At 49.1% G+C, this 24,110-nt stretch overlaps 1 protein-coding gene across 1 annotated transcript in view; it reads right to left on the bottom strand.

The window, feature by feature from the left end:
- The window catches only part of SHROOM3 (shroom family member 3), a 119,899-nt gene that overhangs the window by 16,035 nt on the left and 79,754 nt on the right, over positions 1-24,110 (bottom strand). Inside the window, exons 6-8 of the mRNA XM_017738946.1 lie at positions 10,517-10,645; positions 2,380-2,511; positions 6-292 (exon numbers count right to left, since the gene is read on the bottom strand). Of these exons, the coding sequence (XP_017594435.1) occupies positions 6-292; positions 2,380-2,511; positions 10,517-10,645 (548 nt within the window). The remainder of the gene's footprint in view (positions 1-5; positions 293-2,379; positions 2,512-10,516; positions 10,646-24,110) is intronic.

The following is a 24,110-nucleotide window of genomic DNA, read 5'->3' as shown; positions in this document are numbered from 1 at the left end:
CCCGCGGGACTGCGCGCTGTCCGGGGAGCACGAGTGCTCCTTGCCGAACGGGGCCGCGGGGTACTCGGGGATGCTGGAGTTGGTGGAGAAGGAGCTGTAGGCAGAGTCTCTCTTGCTGTGGAGGTGGGAGAGCTGGTCGATGCTGTTGGTGGATTTGGCCGGGGACAGGTGGCAAGGGTGGTAGGCAGGGGAGGAGTGGTCCAAGCTCTCCATGCTGCCCCGGGAGCTGTACTGATCAGGACTCCTCCTCAGATAGCCATGCTCGTATGCAGAGAGATCGCTGGTGGAGGAGCTGGGGGACAGTGAGAAAAGAGTGAAAACCAGCAGAGGACACGCACAACAACTTATAAGTGAGCTCAGAAGCAAGATGTTTAGTTTTGAGATGAAAACCCATATTTGGGCCTTGCTCCATCCCCTGTTTGGAGTCATCCCAGTTCACAAAGAGGAACTGCTTGACATTGCAACACATGGCTCTTACTTACCACAGAAGGGTGGGAGGGAAATACAGACAGAAAGACAGCGCATCTCTGGAGCCAGGGAGGATCGACCCCACCCAGCAAACCCATCCAAAGCCCTTGGAAAGCTGAATGAGCACCGATGCCACCAAGGAGGAGGAGAGAAGCACAAGGGGCATTCTGGGGGGAGTCTAATCTCTTTCTTTTTTCCCCATTTCATTTCTTTTTATGGAGATGAAGGCTATGCCCTGGCAGGCTTCCTGGAAATTCAGCTGTCCCAAAGATAGTTTGTTTGCTGCGAGAAAACTAAGCTGACAAGAAGAGGAGAGATGCATGTGCCTGTGCCTGGAGGAAAGTGGGGTGCAACCATAGAAACAGTCTGAGAATTCCCAAGAAGTCTGCACTGCCACCTCCTCATGTAGCTCAGCAGGTGCAGGTACATCTTGGCACTTCCTCTAAGGTGTCCACAGAGGAATCATAGCCACCAGAGAAGTGATCAAAAAAGAAGGGTATTGAGAGATCTTTCTATCCTTGGGAAGGGAGCTCTTTGTGCCAGTCACAGCCCCTTTTTCACATCTCACAAGGGGACATGACAAATGTGTGCAGAGTTTGCCCTGGCTAATCTCCCCTTCCAGATTCAAGCGAATACACTGAGCACTGGACAGTATAGCCTGAGGATTTCACTCTTCTTCCCTCTCTTCCCAGCTTCCCTTCCTCAGGTACTGTTTTCTCTAGTTCCCTGTGCAACTACATGTGCTGTCCTGGCAGAGCCACAGGGAAGCAGCAGGAAGGGACAGCCTGTGGTAGGGCAAGGTCCAGAGCTGGAAGCTGGCTCCAGATCATATCCCAGACAAGGGGCAGACCCAGGGGAGAAGGCTGCTAAGGATGAGGAAAGGCAGAAGGAAGCCTGCTCACAGCAGCTCTGCAGAGAGATGCAGAGGAACACAGGCAGGAAGAGATATGGCAAATCTCAGGACAAAGCTGGTTTACTCATTTAAATGCACCACTCTATTCTGGATTCAAATAACCATCTCCCTGGCAATGCCCAGCACAGCCCTAGCCAGCTGGCCACTAGATGTTCCCCGTGCACCTCCTCAAGCACCCGGGAGACAGAGCCATGCTGCCAAAGGCTCTGCCAGGAACTGCCTGGGAAGCAAAGCCCCTTGGTGGGAAAGAAGTACACTCCAGCATGAGCTGTGCTAAGGCCACAGATCAACACACTTTATTTTCTGCAACCATCTCCTCACTTTCTTTAATGCTTTTTTTTGTCTTTCCTCCCCTCTGCCAAGGATCAGTCTTGCCTGTAGAAGAAAGTGATGTTTCAATCCCAGAAGCTATAATGGAGAGTTTGAAACCTTTCTGCCTTTTCAGGGAAAATCTTTCAAGGGCAGAATTTAAACTTGTCCCTCCTCAAGCTGCCCTGCACGTTCAGTTATGATAGAGCTGACTCCTGCAGAAAGCCACTGCCAAACCAGGAAATCCCTCCCTGAACTCCTCACCCTGGGAGCACTGTTGCGCTGTTGGCTGCTCCGTTACGCTGACAGGCTCTGTTACCTACACCCTTTTCTTCCTTTTTCAACAGGCTAATTTAGACTTTGGATTTCTTTTCCTTTTCTGGGAAAACAACCATGCTGTGTTTCTATATGGGGGAATCCGCAGAAAGCTTTATCAGCATCCTGACAGTGGGCTCCCATCTTTGTAGGAAGGGGGATTTTTAAAGCAATTAATTTCCTAGCTGCTGATCACCTCAGGGAGGAAAACACAGCCACTTTATCAGGGAAACCAAACAGGAACTGAAGCCTTCCTAACTCTAATGCAAACCCTGGCTGTTTGTAAACCTGTCCAGCTGTATGGAGGCAACTGGTACCATCTTCCCACCACACCTTTGCCCCCTCCCTTCCCTCCACAGCTGTGTGGTGCTTACCTGGAGTGGTAGGACTGATGCCAAGGGATGCCAAGCGTACCCTGAGATATTTGCATCATGCTGGGATCGGGTTGGTTCTCCGCGAGTTTGGTTGAATGCCAGGAGTGAGGTCGGCCTGGAGTTTCACTCCGCCTGGGTGAAAGCAGGAGTTTGCACATCAGCAACAGGCCAGCTCTCTCAAGGAAGGTGGATGTGAACTTAGCACCAATATTTAAAAGTGCTCGTGCTCATTTGTGTGGCAGTGCTACTTTTTAATCCATTCCAAGCAAATCCCACAGTAACCATGTGTGAATATCCCTGACATTCCCACAACACACTCCCTCTTGGACTTGCACAAGTGGATCACCGAATGCCATGAGGAGGTGGAAGCCTGCAAAGGCACTTTTGATCTCTCCTCGGTGCTGCTAAAAATGCAGGATGAGACGTGACAACCAAGGGCTGGCAATATGTGTCCCTTGCATCCCACCCAGCCAGACAGCTGTCCCCAGGGTGTGTCCCCAGGAGTGGCACGGCACGGCTGCCCTTCGGTGCCTTCAGTCACCAGCACCAAGGCCTGTGTCTGTCAGCCCTGAGGGAAAAAACCCCACTGACACTTTATTTAAAGCACAGAGTGGTGCCATGGAAAGTCAAAGCAGGAGATTAATGATTGAGTCCCCTGAAGAGGCCACACAGACTCTCCTTTGCCCCACCCTTTGGCTTGTCCTTAATCCTCTTGCTGCTTTCCATGAGGGATCTCTCTCCTGCTCTAGCACTCATTTCCACCGTTTCTCACTCTCTCCCTGGGAGAACGAGGAGCAGCACTGGACCCATGTCCTACTGAAATGTGACAGTCTGCAGGACAATTCTGACTAAATAAATGCAAGAGGAGGATATGACACCCCTTTAGTCTTTCTCTCACTGAAAAATTCACAGTACAGCATGTCCTGAACACATCAGTACATAGATTAAAATGCCCTTGGCAGACATAACACAGACACTGAGAGAGGATTCTCCCAGTACTGCCTAAGATTGGGAAAGGAAATGGAATGGGAAACTGCAAAGAGCTAAAAATGCTTTTTAGGGTCAGGTCCTTTCCTAGTACCAGTTAACATCAGCACCTGCTGATGTTCTACAGCATGGAAAAGCATAGGCAGAGAGTGAGAGGCAGAGCCATTTCTCCAGCGTTTTTTCCATACAGATTTCAGAAGTGCTGCTTATTTTCTCATCGTCTGCTAAAAGAAGGAAGAAAAAGGGACATGCTTTTCCCTTTAACATCTGTTGTGGCAGGATTGTCTTAAGGAAAACTGGACTGGAGGTCTGCAAAGGGCAAGCTGAACCCAACACCATTTTACCTTTACATGTGTAGGTGTATTTAAGACAGAGCTCTTCTGTTAAGCTCCTTGCCCAGAAAACAAGGAACCTGGACACTGCCAGATGGGAAGTTGGCAAAACTGTTTATTAAGAATAACCCACATTCTTGCCTTTTCCACTGCAGACATTCAAAGCCTTTAAGTACTTCGGTGGAGCACAGCCCTTCAGCATCAGTTTTTGGCTTGGGAAAATGAATGATCCCATGCAAAGCATGCTATCCCTTGGTTTGATCAGTAAAAACCATGAGGGAGCCGTGTAGCCAATCATCTGAGCCACAGGTATTTTAAACCCTTTTGTCTGATATCCTTGTAATGATTCAACACATGGACAGCTCTGAATTTCAGTCAGAAGACACATAGTACCAGCTTACCAGCTCTGTGTGGGATAACCTTGCACTATTTCCACACCTACCCAGTCTTGGAAACGTGGCAGATCCTGATTCATCCCAGACAAACTGGCTGAGTGATAAAACCTGCAAATGCAGCAGCTAATGCCTGACTTGAGTGAAGACAAATAAATCATTAGATCTTTAACCGGTGTTACTTTGGTGTAGCTAAATTGCCTTCAGCAAAACCAGGAGCAACAGCTGACACTTTGGCTCAGGAGGCTGTAGGATTTAAAAATGCAGAACTGTAATAACAACAACAATAACAAATCAACCTCATCACCTTATCTTTTATATATTCTGTACTGTACTTGTGAAGGCATTAGGACAACCTTATTACTGAAAAATTCTCCACTTCAGATAATAGACAAAGTGATCCCTGTGTTGTAAATGCCAAGGCTGGAAAAAGACACTCTTGGTTCCTCACGGACACCTCCAGTGATCAGATAACCCGGGCATCCGGGTCAGGCTGGCATCACAACAAATGCCTGGGAGCGAAGATACCTGGAGAAGTCAGCGAGATGAGATGCAAGGCTGGCATCTAAATGGCAGCTGTAACACAGACTACGGGCTGGATACTGCCAGCTCACACTGTAGACTGGAAGACAAAGGGAAAGGGAGAGTCTTTAATCTCGTCCAGCTGCCGTTACCTGGCTGCTCCCCGTTGCTGTGCCGGTCCCAGTGTTTGTCGACGGAAATGTGCCTGGTCCAGCGGAGGCTCCTCAGTGGCAGCCTGGCACACTCTGGGAGCAGTCTGGGCTCCAGGGACCACATTCACATCTCCGAGGCCCTTCACCAGGAACAGCTCTGCAGCTTTCTCTCATTAGGAAGAGCTGAATGTGCTCTTCTCTGTAATGTCTGGGGATTATTTTTATATTGTATGCAAAACAGGAATGGAACTTTACGAAGACGCTTTGGCACTAACTCTACAAATGAATCAGCATCTGAGGCTTTCTTCACAGTATAACTGAAAGGCTGAGTTATCTTTTTCTCAAGGTTACAAACTAAAAGCATCCAGAAAAGTGTATTCAGTCTGATTCCTGTTCTTCACATACTGTTCCTTGCCAGTTCTGGAGTACACACACAGCCTGAGTGCTCTGCAAGTTCAGAAGTACCTCAAGCCCAGCATCCTTCAGGAGTGCAAGTCCTTCAATGTGAAAAGGCCCATCTTCAACCAGAGCAAACAACCCAGCTTCTTCAAATTGCCATTTGCATTTTTTCCACATCCTTGGAAAGCTAAAGAGTGAAAGCCAGAGATGGATGTTGTGGCTGATTAACCAACACTCAGGGTCATCAATGCCCCAATAAACTCATCTTTTTCTACTCCCGCAGAGCTCGCGGGGAGTTGCTTTCATCGTTCTCACATTTGTCAGAAACACCATCCAGGTGCCTGAAAAGAGAACTGTGAACAAATTTTCTTGTACCACTGACCTCATGCTCATTTTTCTCTGCCCCCACAAGCTCCAAACCCCTCCTCAGCAGAGACAAGGAATGCTGAAGATGAAGGCAGCAAAACCTTCCAAGGAGAGCAGAATCCACTTGCAGATCCAGGCAGGAGCAGTGGTCACCGGGGCACATCTCCATGACCCGGGGGGATGGCTCTGACGAGCGGCTGGTGTCAGTATGTCCAAGGAAGATGGGACAGGGCAGAGAAGAGAACTAAGGCCAGAGGGTCAGTCTGCCATCACTCACAACCACAGTCCCTGTGGATGTGCTTTCCCCCAGCAGCTGTGTTGGCAGGGTGGCTGTGTGGGACTTTGCTGGAGCTGGAAGGGATAGCCATGGCCTAGTCCATCACATGGGGAGGTGGGAAGGGATGGGGGCCCTGCAGCAGAGACCCTCCTGCTATAGGAGAAATGAAAAATTTGGATGCAAGTGCAAAGCTTGTGCCTCCTGGATCTGATCCCAAGCTCTGAGTCACAAGAGAGAAAGCCAAGAGGGCAGCTGCCCATCCTTACCACGTCATCCTCACAGCAGTCAAGATTTCAAGCTGGTGATAATTCTAACCTAATAAAACCCATGTGGCATGGGCACTCTGTCCTGAGCCATATCCCGCTGCATGCAGCAGCAGGATCTTTGTACATGGAGAGATCCTGATCCCAGAAATTCACCTGTGCCCTCATTCCAGGGTGAGTGTGCACCTGCACCAACAGAAAGCAGCAATGACCATCTGAATTCTCACTGGGATGGACCTGACTCCAAGATGGACACACTAAAGGAGCGGGAGCACAACAAGAAGATGTTGTCCAGACATCCAAATGCATGGCTGCAGCCTCTCCTACATGGAGAGATCCTGATCCCAGAAATTCACCTGTGCCCTCATTCCAGGGTGAGTGTGCACCTGCACCAACAGAAAGCAGCAATGACCATCTGAATTCTCACTGGGATGGACCTGTCTCCAAGATGGACACACTAAAGGAGCGGGAGCACAACAAGAAGATGTTGTCCAGACATCCAAATGCATGGCTGCAGCCTCTCTGCCCAGCTATTAGGCAGGAGATGAAGGAAAAAGTAAAGCACTCAGAAGCCTATTAGGATTTCGACAGAGCAAGGCCACAATCTACTCAAAGCAACGTCGCTCTTAATTAAGGTTCAGTCATGGTTCTAAAAATAAGCAGAACAGACGAGGCCAATTAGAAAGGAGTCGGACCAGAATGGCGTCAGCTTGATGTGTCTTTCACTAAATCTCTCTTTTTAGGCTCACAGAGCCCTTCTGGTAAATTCTGGGGCAGGAGGGACCTGGAGTGAGCTCAGTCCCTTCACAGTTTTGACTAAAAAGAAGGAAGACTCATTAGAAAGACCTGAAGTCTGTGAAATGATATTTCACATCATGGATCTTGGCCAACAGTGTCTCCACATCTGTAGGGGAAAGGGAGAATCATACCCACAACCCCCCACCCCTCAATGCTTAGATGACAACTTTCCCTAAGTAAAAAACACACTGAAAAACCCTTCACTTGAGAACACTTGGGTGAAGTGTGTCAATATTCTCAATATTCTCATACCAGGACACAACCTGCTTTTCCACCATATGTTCATTTTGCAGCTCCTAGAGAACAGCTCCCCACGCAGCAAATCCCTGTGGACTATCTCACAGTTTTTAGCAGTTTCAGTCTTAAACCAAAAAAAAAGGAAAAAAAATCCCTTAAGCAAAACCCTTCATGCCAGTTCAGGGCTCTGTCGCAGACCGGTCCAGCCTCACTGCTCTCTCCAGCTCCTTTCCCAGAGGCAGGCGTTGTGCCTGTGTAGTGCTTCCAGCTGACACATCAGACACCATTTGTTTTTCCCCTTTGATAAGCATCACTGGGGAGGTCTGGGTTGCATCAGACTGGGCCCTGAGTGCCATCTGGGAATTGGGAGACAGGTACCAATCTCCCTGAAGTCTCTCTGGGATCAGGAAGAAGAGAATCAGAGGTTTCTGCTTAGAATTCCTACCATTACCATCACGAACTCTTTGGAAAAACTCTCCACCATACCACTGGGAAGAAAATCCCTGTGTGGAAGCAGAGATGACAACCGTCATCTAGATGTGCATCTAGAGACAGACTTTTTCTACCGGCTTTTCCTGACAGAAGTGTGTTCAGCCACAGGCTACAGATGGAAGTGCTGGGATCGCTCAGAGGTGATGGCAGCTGTGAGCAACGGGCGCTCCTTCGTTGAACTTAGGAACAGTCAAACATTGTAATTAATGATTATTGGTCCTGCAAGTCACACCTCTGTGTTATCACATATCTCTGGGAACCCCCAGGCTATCTAATCCAAGAAAGGCATTTATCCAGTGTCCAGCAAAGGAAACAAGGAGTGCAGGGCTCGGAGCCGGGCTGTGCGCTGCGGCTCCGTCTTCCTGGGTCCCACTGGCATTCCCTGACACTAACCAGACACATGCTTCGGCAGGAACAGAGGTGATGTATACAAACTTCACTCTTCTTGATTACTGGGTTCAAGGACTTTGTCCTAGCAGGATCTTCAGACAGCTTTCTATTTTGAAGACAGCGTTATCAAGCAACACAATAAGTGTGATTAAAATTGGAAAATGAGGAGTATTTCAGTCCCACTGGCATTCCCTGACACTAACCAGACACATGCTTCGGCAGGAACAGAGGTGATGTATACAAACTTCACTCTTCTTGATTACTGGGTTCAAGGACTTTGTCCTAGCAGGATCTTCAGACAGCTTTCTATTTTGAAGACAGCGTTATCAAGCAACACAATAAGTGTGATTAAAATTGGAAAATGAGGAGTATTTCAGATCTCTATTTTGTGAAGTGCTTGCCACCAGGATAGTCCATCTGCGCTGTTCCCACAGGACTGAAGCTTGGACATGGAGAAGCCAAGAGAGCCTTCAGCCTGGTACTTAGACCATGCATAGGTTACAAAGAGGAGCTGGGGAGCACAGGATTAAAGACTCTCTGCAACTTTCCTCTTCTTTCTATAATTTTACTGTTTCCTTTGCTGCAAAAAGAGGAAGAAAGAACACACATGGAAAAGAAGCAGCTGACTGACTTACAGTCTTTGAGAAGGACCCTGTTATTCCCTGTCTTCTCCAGGGATTCACATCATCTCCCAGAGCACGGGCAGAAAATCCTAGCGGCCAGAGCCTGCAGTGGCTTCCCTGCCCGTGGCTCTGCAGAGCTGCACTGATTTATCCAGACTGATGAACCAGTCCCACGGGCTCAATTCAAATCATTTTTTCTCATTCTTCTCTAGTCAGTAAATTAGTTAAAAAGACAGAAACCAAGCATAGCTTAGATTCTTTCACACCCCGATATCCAACACACAGCAACTTGCAACAGGAGAGACTTGGAAACAATGGAAGGAATGTGTTTTCCTTGCCTCGTTCAGTGCTTAGGAGGAACTGGGTGGCTGGCAGCAGGAACGCTGCTCCGTGAGCCCGATTATCCAAATGGAACGTGGACAATGAGGCACGGCAGGTAACCAAGGGGATCCGCAGGGCAAGGCTTCAGGCAGTAGCTGGGCTCTCCCCTGAGCTACAGGGCTACAAATCACAGGCAACGCTCGTGAGCTCCACATCCAAGCGCTCATGGAGGAGGGAGAAACGGGAGAGAAGCAGCAGGGCCTTTAGGAGGATGTGTGGAGGTACTCGCACACATTTAGGGGGGTAACAGGGTGAGTCAAACGTGCCAGGGAACTGCACCCCCTGCCTGGCTGAAAGCAAAGGCTGCTGAGTCTGAAACACCCTCCCACAGGCACATTCTTACACATTAAAGCAGCTTCCTGTTCCTAACTAAAGCTCCAGCCCCAGTTAAACTGAGATGTGCAGACACAGCCTCCAACACTGCCGGAAAAGTAAAGCAAAACATTGGCTCTGCACCCAAAGGCAAGTTTATCCAAGCGAAACACTCAACTCTGGAGCTTCTGTGAAGGTCTGCTACTAAACTGATGGGCAAGAAGGAATTACAGAGGGCATATGGTGAACGACTCATTGCTGTAGAGAGGTGGTAGATGCAGGGGAGCTCCTCTCCCAGATTCGCTGTGGGTCACATACCCGGGGAACTGCAGAGTCCCACTCCTCAGTCAGAGATAAATTCCTCCTCGATAAAATCAGCTCGAGGAGATACTCCAGCCTCTAAAATCTGCTCTATCCGAGGCTGGGTAGGGTCAGCATCCATGACTGCCTGCAGTGGCCAGAAGCTGGAGCATCTCCACTAAGGTCAGGGAGGTTGCTCCAGAGCTGCATCCACGCCGATAAGATCAGAATGTGGAATTCCATTCTCAGCTGCTCACTCACATGCACTGGGCCACATTTCCTTCAGCTCCAGGAAAGCAGCATAGCTTCTTGACTTCAAATAAGTCAAGGTCTGGCCCAAAGGCAGTGCTGCCAATAAAAGCCACTGCCTCGACTTCATGGTACAAATCTCAGAAGACTGAGACACAAAAATCTATGAGGTCACCCAGATTACATCTGACTGATGTAAGAAGCTCTTTTGATGCCAGTAAAAGCTCTGCCTGAGTAAATGCTGTCGGATTTGGTCCTAAACTGCGTGGACAAAGGAAGGGAATCAGGCTCTGCCACAACACCAGCCAATCCAGAGCAGTTCAGGGAACTGATTTCTGAAGACATTTAATCGTTCAAAAAGGCAGACAGGTACTCAGCAGTCGTGAATGCCAAACTCTCACTGAAACTCCCAGACTTGGAAGAAGCTAGGTGATTTTGGAATGCCAGGCACCTGAAGCTGGGGAGTCAGAGAAGACTTACACCCCTTCTGTGGAGATATTTTGGTTGAGCATTTCTCATGGCCTTTACCAGCACTGACGAAAGCTTTTGAGGAGGAATTTCAGCACTCCTTCTCCGTGAATGCCCCACAGGCACACTGGCAGCCAAAGCCGTTTTCCACCCGGTCTCTGCAGATGTTGCAGGGACACAGACAAACACATTCTCACCTGGCCTTCAGCCGTAACTTGACTCCTGCTGCCCACGTGGCTTTGCTGGGCCGGAAGTCAGCGGTCACGCCGTCCGGGCTGAGCGGGCTGGGAGACAGCTCTGTGCATCCCTGTGCTGCATGCGTATCCCTGTCAAAGGAAAGCAAGGACACGTAAACACCACCACGCAGAACCTCAGCCCTTTTAGCCAACGCTTCATCAGGATTTTAGGAAAGAGGGCAATGCACAGACCCGGAGGGCAAGGCAGGGGCCTCAGGCTAGCTTTTACAAAGTGTGAAGTACATGTCACAGAAAGCCATGTCTATCCTTGTTTTTCTCCAACCCGGCCAGTGCTCAGCTCTTCGAATGTCCCTCATGACTGTTTTGGAGGAGCTGCACAATCCCATGGCACACAGGAGCGAGATCAGCTCCAGCACCCACGGCACAAAACGCATTATCCCGCAGCTGCATTTGGGAACCCTAAATCCCCAACTATGTGGTTCCACTGTGGGATATGCTTTTACCACATGTAACCACCTTATGAGAGCTCAGGGAATGCTCTGAACGCACAAGAGAAAAGCCAAGAGAAAGGTCCACACAGTGAGAGGGAGAAAGAGAAACCTGTCCTGCCCCCTGTACTGATATTTTCACAGAGTCAGCAAACACATATTTACCCTGCTCCAAGTCACACAAACACCGTGTAACCATCGCTTCAGCTCCTTCCTTCCCCCTGGAACGCTCCAGTATTCCCACTCGCTCCCACTTTCAGCCCTGAAGCGCGGAAGAGATTTGAAATTCCGGCTTGCTCAAGGAACCCCCACGCTGAATAAAAGCGGGGCTGAAAGGCCCCCCGCGCCTCTCCCTGCCCGCGGCAGGCCTGGCCCGGGATAAGCTGGAATTGCCTCTTGTTGTGTGCTGAGCCCACATGCCGGCATCTGGGGCTTTGGATAGCTGAGATGGCTTGGATGCCATTCCGGTGAGAGACCGGCCGTCTTTGTGTCCGGCTGGGTCCTCCCCCGCGCTCCCTCCCCTCGCCCCCACGTGCCAGGCAGGAATGTTAAGCCTCACACTGCGGATGAGATGCAGCAGGAAAGCGCAGCAGCACTTTCACCTAGATTAGGGAAAGCGACTGGTCCGGAACGGCCTTTTTTTGCTTGCCCTGCTTATCTTCATCCAATTTTTACCCCAAATCCTGCCTTGGCTGCCTTTTCTTTCCATGTGCCAAATCCCGTCCTGCTTTGTCTCTGCCACTCCTCTCCTCTGAGATGATGTCAAGCCCCTGATCAAACTTGAAAGGTTCCCTTCCCTGCTCTCATTCCAGCCTCGCTGTACACCAGGAGCACAATCTCCTTTATTGCAGCCCTGGGAAGTGCCAACACCCTTAAATGCTTCGATTCTCTTTGCTCACCAAGCTTACCATGAAAAATTACCAATTTCCAGAAGAGATTTCACTGCACAACACGGAAAGGACAGAAGGCCTGTGACAGATGAGGATTTAAAAGATTGCATATAAGCAATTTATCTATACAAACAGGTCTACGATTTTGTGAGCAAAATATATTCACAGCTTCAGCGTCTGGAGGACAAAGCCCTGGGCTTCCCTGCTTGTTTCCTAAAGAGCAGAGTTTGGCTCTGCCAGGCCACACCACAGCTGTACTCCTGCAGTGGGGAAAGCTGCTCATGCCTCCTCTCGGGCCAGCTGTCTCTGAGGAAGCCATTGACAATATTTAGGGCTGGGAAACTGCCCCTGTGCCAAGAAAAGAGTAATCAACAGCCTGAGGAACTGATATAAAGGAGCAGTAAGTGCCTACAGCTCCCCAGGCACCACAGCCCAGTGATCTTGCAGCACTTAGGCTGGTTTTTTTTCTTTTTTAAGAAAAAACAGCTTTCGAAACATGTTAAGGAAGCAAGAGACAACACAGACTCTAAACTCTGCTGCGAGCAGAGCTTTCTGAGTAAGTCCCTTCCAAGCATTCCCATATGGACCCACACAGCCTGACCCTCCACGGGCAGCCCCAAGCAGAGGGAGGGAGGGTAAGCAGCTTGGGTGTTCCCCCTCACAGGAGCAACCCGTGCTTGCCAGCATGCATAACTTTGGGCTTTACCTCACAGAGACAAAGACACGTTAATTAGTGTCTCCACGGGCTCTGGAGGTGCTCTTGGGGGGAACAAGGAAATGCAACGGAGTTTTCCTCGAGCCTCTACAAAAACTGTAATTGCAGAGCTCCGTGTGGCACGGCAGGCTCAATAAGAGACCGAAAACCAATCAGCCAGTCTAGAAATAACAACATTAATCAGGCCCAGTGGGAACACAAGAGATGAGGACCCTTCCACCCGGGAAGCACACCCACCTCAGGGACGGAGCACACACAGCCAGAGGGACAGGGATGTCCCCTGTGAGAGCACGGCTGGCAGGGCAGGGAGAAGAGCTGAGGCCAGCCAGGGCTGCAGGGCTGGACACCTCTCCAAACAGGACCCCAAGCCCAGCACCTGTCCTCCCCTTGCAGCCTTCTGCCTAACCTGGCTGCTTATCTCAGAACTTTTTCTGCAGCATGCCTAGCTAAGGCAGCTCAGTCTAACAACCAGGAGGGTGCTAATCCCTATAAAGACATTTCTTTCACCGTAACATGGTGACAGCCACTCTTGTACAAAGGTGCTGAGGGCCTACCTTTCCTTTTGGCTGTCCTCACACCTTTCTCCTTAGAGCGGTCCTTCTCCGAAAGCTCCAGCTGCCCTGGGACAGCTCTCCAGCTCCTTGTGCAGCACCCAGCCCGATGGGATGCTCTTAAAGCCTGGGGCTGCATTTTATTTCGGGATGCTGCAAAGGGCCTCACAATTCCATAGCTAAAACGTATCCCTGGCAAGGAGGGGCCTGCAGTTGTTCCTTTTGTTATTGAGTTGTTTCTAAAGCTCTCAAGTGGGAGACAGGAAACCCAGCACACAGAGTCTATTTAAAACTCCCTTACCTCCCACCTGAGGCTGGCAGCTGCCTCTGAAATCTTTCCTTTTCTGCAAAGTTCGTGTTTAATTATGAATTGTTATTTATACTTGCCGCTTCCATGGTGCCTTTGGTATTTAATACCACACATGTCCATGAGTACACTCTGCTCGGCTTTTCCCTCATCTAAAAATATGGCCTGCTTGGATATTTTCCTTGCTGCTTGCTTGACAGTGAAAGAATACAGTGCTAGAGATTTAGGGCTTTTTTCAAGGAAAGCCTCCCTCAGAAGTTTCAGTGCCCCCTCCAGAAGAAAGGCAGCACCTCCTGACCCCACATCCATCTCTCCCCACACGGCCAGCACAGCCTTTCCACAGCAGGCATCTGTGAAACCCTCCCTACTTTTCACCACCTTCTTCAGAGCTCTTCAAGAACGCATGGCTGGCCTTATTTTATATTAATCAACTCCCTATAAGAGTGGTTTGCCAGTTGCTGCCATCTGATGTCTCATGGCCTTCCCGAGCTGCCACAGTCCCTGCAGGACTCAGCTGCTGTTTCAGGGAGATCCTTTGCCTCTGAGCAGGGCCGACTCTGAGCTCCTCTGGCCGCTTTATCTGCCTCCCGTGCTGACCTCCCGTTACCTGCTTACTTGGAACGTTTCACAGCACTTATCTTAACCTTTTGGGCTCCTGGCTCTTCTTCCTCACTTTCTTCAGTCTTCCTTATCCTTATTTACAACTGTCACATTCCAACACAGATTGGTTTTCTAAAGCCAGCCTGGACAGAAAGTGTGGGTGGGTGTCTCTGCCCAGCAGCTCTCCCAGCAATTATCGGAGTCTGCAGAGATCATATTCTTAATTAATTAAACTCCATGTTTCATAACAATAGTTCCCTGAGCAATGGCAGCAGCAGAAATCACTGCTCTCACTGAGGAAATGATGCAGTGCGAGCTCAGCTGCCTGGCTGTAATTCCCAAAGAGGAGACAGATTTTGCACAGAGAAGAGGCACAAACCCAGCTTCGGAAGTTTTGTCTGCTCATAGCATTTCTTTTCCAGCACAACAGCCTTACAGTTCTCTGGCTGCACTACCATGCTGTACTCTGCTTCTTTGCTTAGCTTCCAGGGATGAGTCTAGGATATGCCTGAGATCAGCCATAAACAGCACCTGGAACTATGTCTAAAAATTAACTTTTAAAAAATTTATTTTTCAGAACAGTTATTTTTTAATGGACCCATCTCTTGAAGCCATGATAACTGAGTTTAAACTGATACCTGGTTTGCTGCCATGATAATAGATGACCTAAGTCCCAAAGGATCCAATCCCCAAATGTTAACGGGTTTAGTAATTTTTAATATCTTGTTACCTCTAAGTCCAGTGTTGTTCTAGCAGAGAGGATGGAGATTAAATTCTCATTTTAAAATAATTTGGGATCAACAGGAGTATTTGTAACCACTGTCAGAATTAAAAGCTATCCTAGAAAAATAGGTGCTCACACAATGATGCTTCTGAAACCGAGATTAAAGCAAGAAACTCTTCTTCCAAGTTCTACAGCTATTTGTAGGCATTTCCTGATATTCTTCCCTTTGTATTGAATCAGAACCTAAGAGGAAACCCCCCTCCGCTACAGAAACAGCCGACAGCACATCACAGACACAAAAATATGGAGAAGCAGCAACAAAGCCGAACTGGGCTCTGACAGGCACGAAGGACCCAGAGGAGTTAAAGCTGCTGGTTTATCCTCATAGCACCCCACGTTACACAATGTCACAGGGCAGCCTGAGATCCCCAGCTCAGCCCAGTGACATAAGGAGAGCTGGGCGGCTTCACCTCTGGCTATCCTCATCCTGCAGGCAAGCTCTCAGCAGCTGATGCGCCGGAATTACATCTCCTTGGGAATGCAAACGCCACCTCCACGGCAGTCCCCCATCTCCTGGCAAACAGCAAGCCCTCCTGTCTCCTCCATGCTGTCAGGGAGAGGGATGCAGAGGGAGAGAGAGATCACACTCATCCCAGGCACCGACCTTGCCCGTGGCCATCCTGCTTGGCAGATCCTCCTGCTCCGCCTGAAAAGACTGGATTGCTTACGTATTTCTTATTTTGTTACCTCCTGTGGCTGGTCCAGAAATAGCCCGTAATCCACATCTCTGTCACGCTCCCAGAATCTCCTTTAGCTGCACTGGAAGTGCCCTGTGTGTCAGAGCACAAAGGCCCAGGTGCTCTCCTGGTAGCAGCAAGGTCTGCACAGGTTTGTTACTCTGTGCTCACGGGACCCCCAAGCTACACCAAGAGCCAAGACCAGCTGGAAACACGTGGGCAAAACAACTTTTTCATGAAAAAACATTTATAAATTGCACTGAAACCTCTCACGCTAATAATCTCTAAAACATTTGCTGGAGAAAGTCTCAGTCCCTGGGTAAAATCTCTTGCTTGTGACTCAGGACATTCACCTGAGATGAGAAACAGCCAGGTTTAATTCCACAGTCTAAATAAGGCACATGAGGAATTCAAGGCTGGTTCATGGATCCAAAACACAACAGGAAGCACATTTTCATCCTAAGCAGAGCAAGACAGAGTTTGAAATCTCAGTAAGGCTCTGTTGAGCACATGAATCTTGCGACTGAATTAAACATTCTTTCCAGAGATCTGCAGCAAGATCCAAGTCTCAAGTAGAAACAATAATATCCATGTCTGGGATTCAGATGGGTCAGTAAAGCTCAGGGGGAAAAAAAACCACGCAACCCTAACCCATTTACAGTGCTGCTGGCTGCTGCTTCTAAGAAACAGGACTACTTAATGCACATTTTCTGTACACATCACAGGCACATCCACCCTGATACCTGGTAAGACAGGATTACTAGAGCTGATCTTTGTGCCATAAGCCAATCACCAAAAGGGAAAAGAAGAACTTTTCCAGGAACGGTGCAGAGGGGGCTTGTGCTTTTCTACCTGCACAGGCCATTGCTTGAAGGCAAATTAAAGACATCACAGGATGGCGAATTTTAGATGGATACATCCCCCATTCAGGCACCCATCGCTTTCAGTCTAACGGTTCCTACATGGAGATTCCGAGCACGCAGAATTTCAGGGCAAACCAAGAGAGGCTGAGAAGTCACCTGGAATTAATCCAGACTCACAGCTTTCCTTCTCGGAGGGCTCTTCACTCAGGCAACTCCAACTTAAACAACCTCAATGAGCGCTGACCTTCAGGTCCACTGCGAAACAATCTGGAGAAAGGACACCACGTTTACCCTGTGCAACACTGTCTAGTCCTACTTGTCCAGCATTTTTCTGGCTTCCCCTTTTCTCTGGGATTGGATGGGTTTTAGTTGACCTGACCTCAATCCCACAATCTGGCCGCGCTGTGTTTGCACAGCCCCACACAAACCAGCTGCTCTGGCGCCGTACCTGTTTGCAAGCAGAGAGCTGAAAGGAGCCCTGGCATTCATTTGGGTTCCTCACTTCATTGGCCAAGGGATCTTTGAGAAAATGAACTGCCTCTTTGTCTGGGAGAGAGCCCTAATCCCCATTTTGCCCTGGAGGATTACTGGGTACTTAGAAAGGCACTCACATGCACATTTTTGGTTCGTGCCAGCTGCATTTGGGCCCACAATATGCAGCGTTCCCTTTGGTCTTTAGCTTTGACAATAGGCATTCCACTGCACCCAGACCTCGACCCGGAGACTGCCACCCTTTTAAAGGCACCCTAAATCCACGCTTTCTGAATTGGGGGCCTTCCCTGCTTTGCATGAGCAGTTGGCCCTCGGAGGCAGCTGGGCACGCAGCCCCGCAGCCCACAGTCCTTTCTTGTGCTGCCCAGCCGGCGTCGGAGCGCACAGTTCCCTGCGTGGCTCTGCCAAAACGACCTGGATCCTGGCTGGAAGGAAGAACCTGTAGGGCTCAGGCTTTAGCTTTTATCCCTAGTGAATTCCTGGCTTTTTGTAATAGAGGTTTACGATTATACTCTATCACAGCTTGCGGTTTGTGCCCCAGTACCACCCAGAGAGACTGTTCCCAAAGTGTGCTCCCTGCAGCTCTGGCCCAAATCTTTCTAGGGCTGTGGCTTAATTCTCAAAAGTTCTAATTCAGGATGAAGTTCAATGGAAGCAAAGGGCTCTAAATCAGTACTGACTTGAGCAGCACTTTGCCTGCTCAGGGAAGATCTCACCTTCTCAGGAGGAGACAATTGAGAGGTGACAATCCATCCTGCACCCCAATTCTACCTGCAAGTGAAATGCTTTCCTGCAACTTGTGCTCAGAGAGCTTTAACCCCCTCAGAAAACAGATCTACCTACTTATTGTGTCAAGACAGGAGTAAAACCACAGAGAAATGATGTTTTCATTCTTTTCTACCCCACGACTAACAGGACTATCCTATAGACTTGCTCTTGACCATTACCGAGCGTCTCTTGAGGTTTTTCAGAGACGCCTTTGGGGACAATACGGGATCAGCTTGGGGAATCAGAGCATCCCCTCTCCTCCTGGGCTGTTCAGGACCAGGAGGCTGTGAGGCACAATCCTTCAGACCTGGCCATAAAAGACTGGGATCAGCTCTCTCTGTGGTGCATCAGATGAAGATGATGCATGGCAGCGCTCATGCCCCCTAAGGAGGAGGATCCTTAACACACCTGTCTCTGGAAGGACCAGGGACACCACACACAGGTAAATCAGCATCCTGACAGCTTCTGGGGTATCCCCACACTGAATCATGTGGATCTAGAGTCCTTCTGTATAAATGATAACATTTAACTTCTCTTACATTACACACACCAAAGCAGAAGATGGCTGTAAAGGACAAGTGTAAATGAAATGAAAAATGTAACTGCAGCTCCTACAAAGAAAAGCAGCCACAAGGAGGAAGGAAAAGCCATGCTCATATAATATAAAGATTAGTTTCCATTTTAGGATTTGGGAATTGAAACAATTCCATAGGAAAAGCCTGCAAACCCTCCATGCTGAAACAATAGTTATGTTCACAGCAAGAGATGCAACAAGCAGAAGATATTTCCCCACAATTACTCTTTTTACACTCACCCTTCAGATCAGCAATGTTTTCCAGCTACAAAAGGGCCATTCTGGGAGGGGGTGGGTCTGAATGTCAGGCAAGACATATCCTACCTGGGACCTGGCCACAGGGTGCAGACCTGAGACCTGAAAGGCAAACCCAGTCCTCACTTGGAAACTTTTCCACCAGCAGCGTGGAGCTGGGACCAGGCTGGATCTGCTGGTGCAGCTCCTAATACGTTCCATACAAACCAAATGAGGTCAGTTCAGACCAACAATTTAAATGGTTTAAAGCTAAAGATTAAGGGAGTGCTTACAGGAGCTGTTCCAGTGGCGGATGGACGAGGTTTCTGACACTATGAGCCAGTGGGGCATTAACCTCTTCCGCCAGCACAGCTGGATCTCTCTTCCTTGCCTGCACTGGTGACACCCTGCACTTTAAGGAACACACCCTGAAATTTTAGCCCAGCAGCTCTCCTACGGAAATGTGGATGTTACCAAAGTGCTGCAACAGTGACTCAACTGCGTTTTGAAAAACTGGTCTCGGTGATTTGTACTAAAGGAGTGACAATCTGAGCATCTCTTCAGAGCGGGCAGAAGAAAGCCTCATACTCACATTTGTCACAGGCACAGTGAGCACCAAGAACTCAAGTCTGCAGCTGAATTGTCTCTCAGCTCTCTCTAACCTGATTATTTGCAGTGCTTCCTGGCATTCCAGATTTTAATTGCAGTAACTTGAGGGGTGGAGTGTAAAGGTCTAAATCACCTTTACAGGTGTTGCAATGCCTAATCCCCAGAATATGAGCTACTCCTTATGAGCTGCTTCTCCATCCCACATGCCAACCTCTTCCTGGACAAATTCCTGAACACCTTACTCAACACAGCATTCCATTCACTTCCTGGGGATTTCAGCAGGAGATTTGCCCAGCTAAGAAATGAGGATAGATTGAGTAAGGAGATGAGGACTTGGCCAGCTGAATGAGAGAGCCCAAGGCAAGTGACAGAAATGCTGGCTGCTGAGATAAGAAATATCTGTTTGTCACTCAAAATATTTTTAGCATCTGCCAGTCTGGCAGAGATGAGCTTGGAAAAAGATGAGGGCTGCAACCATGACAAGGAACATGAGATGAGAGAGAAACCCTTGGCCCCTCTTGCCTGGTCCTACACCTCAGTGCATCCCCATTGCTCTCACACAAACCACCCCAAAAGCACAATTAGCCTTCCTGACTCCACTCCGCCCCCTCAGCAGGGAGCCATTTTAGGAGCATTAGGAGTTGTCTACACTGAGGAGATACCACAAGCATCTTTCCTGTACACAGCCCTGCGTGTGGGATCTTTTCCATGCACCCTGCCAGCAGGAAAGCTCTTCCCCATCACCCTGTCTACTGTGTTTTGGTCTGATGATCCTGAGCCTAGACCCAAGTCATTCCTTGCGCTCGAAGCAAGATCTGAAGGTGGGTCTCGAGATGTTCTTTGCAAGCACTGCAGAGCTGGATTAGCACCTGCAGAGGCTGCGGGAAGCTCACCTGGATGAGGTCAGGGGCTTCCCCATTGATGCTGCCCTCCAGTACCACTAAGGTGAAGCACCCCCAGGAAGAGTCAAGAGAAATTCCACTACAGGTTAGCATATGGCTTTGACTTCCAGGGAGAAGTCTCAGATCCTCCTGGGTTTCCAGGAACATGAAGGTTCTGTGCTGTAGATGTGAAACCTTTCACAGTTCTTGGGAAACCCAGAAAACCCCACTTAGCCTAAATGCCTGTCGCCTTTTAATGGGACTTTCGTCACATCAGACACATCTTAAAAATCCACCCAAAACACTCTGAAACAGCGTGAGCTGCACTTCCTTGGAGCGGCCGCCCCCAAGCACATTAAGGAAGCACGGAGGAGTACCCACAGCAGTGCCAAGTAGCAGTCTGACCTGAGGCCTTCACAGCAGTTACAGGTTAACAAGACATCAAAAACTCTTCTTCCCCAGTGGGAACAGCAGCACCCTCTCAAAGGAAGCCACACCCTCGCTAGGGACATGCAGTGATTTGGAGTCACAGCCTGGAAATCTCTGCATGTCAACAGGAAAAAGGGGAGCAATATATAACCCCCCTCCCAGCCTCTCCTCATGCACAGAACACGCTGTGCCATTGTCATTATCAACACCCCTCCCAAAAAGAAGCCTTGGTGGAGCCAGTTCCAAACACAAATTGAATCACAAGTGCCAAACCCGTTCGGAGAGAAAGCAGCAAACCCAAATCCTATTAAGCAGCCATCAGTGTCAATATTTATTCCTCACAGATCAGGGACAAGTGGCCTAATGAACACTGTCAGACTGTGCCTGGTGAGATGGAAGAGGAAGGGAATAGACAGACTTGGGGAAAGGACATCACATTAATCAGCATCACCCCTGCAAACCCCTTGACAGAAACAAGGTAGTAAACTCAGGAGCCACTTAGAAACTAAGCTCCCTTTTTGCTTCGACAGTGATAGCCCCCAGCTTCCAGCCTGGAGGTTTGGCATCCTTCACAACAGAGCCATCGGGCCCCATAAAACCTTTTCCTTTCAATCCACCTCTCAACACACACCTCTCTCTGGTGTGGCTTAACCACTCCCTTCCCAACACAGAGCAGATCCGTCCCGAGGTGTGGCCTGCAGGGAAACTAAGCACTCTAGCCAGCATGGAGTAAGGGGGCTCCCAGGCAAACAATGTCTGCACAGGAAGACAAACAAATCAAACCATGATTTCATAAGGCAAACTCCTTGGCTGCAAGAGTCACTCCAAATATCCCAGCTTCTCCCTGCAGATCATTCCTGCCCCTGGGGGGTGGTATAGGCCATTGACTTCTCCCTAGCCTACATGGGAAAACACGGTCTTAAGACAAACACACTACAGGCTTGGTATTTCCATCAGGGCTGTAGCTGAGTTTTTAGAGTTATGCCTTACTATAGCACATATTTGCTCCCATCTGTGCAGGGAAATTTAAGCTGCCATAGTGTGACGAGGATGCAGTCATTGTGCACAGGGGCCCTGTCCCCACTATAACTGTACTGGCCAGCAGTTATCATCACGTACTTTGCTTAAATTAGGCTGAAATGGAGTCTGTCTCCAGCCCGGAGCCCGTTTGTAACTGCAAAGGAATCTGTACCCTCCACAGCACACGAGACAGGATCAGGTCACCGCTGGAGAGCACTTGGCCTGGCTATTTTTATTGTCTCCCTGAATACTTTTCTTCAACACCATTTTGAGTTGCTGAAAGAATAGTAAAGATGAGATTTTTTTTTAAAATAAAAGACATGCTGATAATCCATGGGAACCATGTCCTTTTAACTTTTGGATGTTTCTCAAATCTCTGCCCAGGATGCTGAAGGCATTTTGAAGGCGCAACATGATGAAATCTAATCAGGGTGAAGTGGGCTGGTTTCATTTCCATCAGATTCCTCTTTCAAAGGCATAAATTTACCCTTCTGATCCCAACCTCTAGAACTGAGCCAATACAGCAGTTACTGCTACATCAAAAACCCACCCAATCCCCTTCTCTCGTGAACAACTGAAGACGGAAATTCCTCATGCTTCTTTAAACCCAAAGGACATTGCCACTAATTCGAGCCCTGGTGCAACTTGAATGTAAAGGATTAGAGAAGTGGCTCTCATCTGAACACAGGCAAGCATGCAGCAATGCAGCACACCAAGGGTAGCCAAGCTTTTCATTCCAGTTAAACTTGGGAACAATCCCCTAAATCATGGTTTCAAACACACAGGTTTTCTTTCCCAGTGACTGATACTCTCTGAGTAGTGTGGCTACAGTAGCCTGATCCTGCTGACCATGAGCCATTCTGTACTCCCACATCCAATAAAGTCCAGCAGCTTGCCAGCGCCAGCCAGTCACTCCAGGCCTGAACAAATGTTAGCCAAGTGGGAATCACACAGGGCCTTATAAAACACCCTGTTTGATGTCATATCCTCCTGATTTATTTACTTACACTGCTGCTGTGGTGAAGAAGCCCAGGGATGGGATGGACCAGGCCCCACTATGCCAGCTGCTCTGCAAACAGCATGTGAAAGACGACTGCTCACCCAGAGGGCTGACCATTAAAGCAGGGTCCACCCTGGCTAAACAAATGCAGGAAGGATGTTTTCCCCATCGCTGCTGTTCCCTCAGCAGCCTTCCTGAGTCCATCTGCTCACTGATGCCAGCTGCATCCTCCTGCTAGAGCCCAGCTTTTCTCCCATTGCTGCCAAGAGCTAGGATACCCTATAGAGGGAGAAGGGCTCTACATTACCCTGCTTTTATTCTCATAAAAAATCTCTTCAGGCCTACTGAACACAGGGGCACTTGTGGAGGCCCCTGGCTGCTGCAGGACCACAGCTTGCCCGTCTCCCAGAGGCAGGGCTCCCACGTGCCACGGCAGCAGCCCTCTCTGCAGAGCAATGCCAAGTAGGCTGCAGCTGGCCTTGTATGTCCTTATTGCCTTTTGAGTAATGTTTTATAGTTAAACTTCTGGCCTGGTGACCTCTGGAAGATAAGCTTCTGTGATTATTAAATGAACTTCCCCTTAAAAATTACAGTAATCCTGATTTCAGTTGAACTGAACTTCCCTCTTTGATTTAAGAAACAGAGGTGCCAAGCACCATTAATATGGGCCAACAAGCTCTCAATCCTCTAAATCCCCATATTATGGACCTGCAGAGCACCCCTCCCTCTCCCAGTTGCAGGCTGGCCTGGACTTCACCCCTCTTAGTCAAAGGAGTTTTAGGGCATTGATTTTTCCCTACTGTCGTTTCTGCTGGCGTCGAGGAAGCTCTGGACTCCACCTTGCAGTACCAGAGTCAGGCCCCCACGGCTGAGGAAACACAGCGGGCTGCTGAGCTTCACCCCACTGCTGACAGGGCTGAAGAGGGCTCAGGCTGGGGATGAGAAATGCACGTGTTTCAATGGGTGCTGCTGGTGGCACCTAATGTCACTTAAATTTAAGGCTGGCTTTTTTAGGCAGAAGAACATACAGAGATCAGAGTTTAAAATGCATTACAGCTGGGAATGAGAAAAGCAGACTTCTGGAGACCTCGTGGGCAGAAGAAGTAGGGGAGAAAGTTGGAATGAAGGCAAATGAGGTCTGTGGGTCACATTCCTCCCAAATTTACAAAGAAAAATGCTGGCTGATAATGTTACATTTGAATATCATTCTCTTCTTAGCCATTTAAAAGAGTCTGTGGGTCATTCCAACCAGGTGATAAAACTTCTCAGCTTCTGTCCCAGTATCTCGTTGCAAGGTGCCTGCCAGCAGAACTGCCTGCAGGAACACTACACTGCTTACTAAAACATGTAACAACACAGTGAGAGCGCACACGAAACCTCCCGCTGCTCTAGTGTGGGGCAATTGCCCCTAGAGAAAGAGCATTAAAGGGACCTTCAAGCCCCGCAGCTCTTGCCCAGCTGCAGCCCGGACAGTGGGATGATGCAGTCCAGGACGTGTCCGTGCAATCACAGCACAAGGACGGCGTTTAACTCCCACCTGGAGAACCCCTCCGAGCAACGAGTTTCAAAACATACGGACCGGGGAAGCGCGGCGCGGCGGGGTCTGATCCTACACCCCTTCCCTCCCCGACTGCTTCTTCCCAGCATCCAGAGGCTCCGAAAACACCGAACAAGAAAACAGCAGCTGGAAGGGGAGGGGGCGGGCGCCCTTC

This window comes from Corvus brachyrhynchos, unplaced genomic scaffold, assembly GCF_000691975.1.
Source record: "Corvus brachyrhynchos isolate BGI_N302 unplaced genomic scaffold, ASM69197v1 scaffold597, whole genome shotgun sequence".
NCBI classification, from domain to species: Eukaryota; Metazoa; Chordata; class Aves; order Passeriformes; family Corvidae; genus Corvus; species Corvus brachyrhynchos.
Note: the sequence above shows the minus strand (reverse complement) of the source record. Positions and strands in the feature narration are given on the sequence as shown.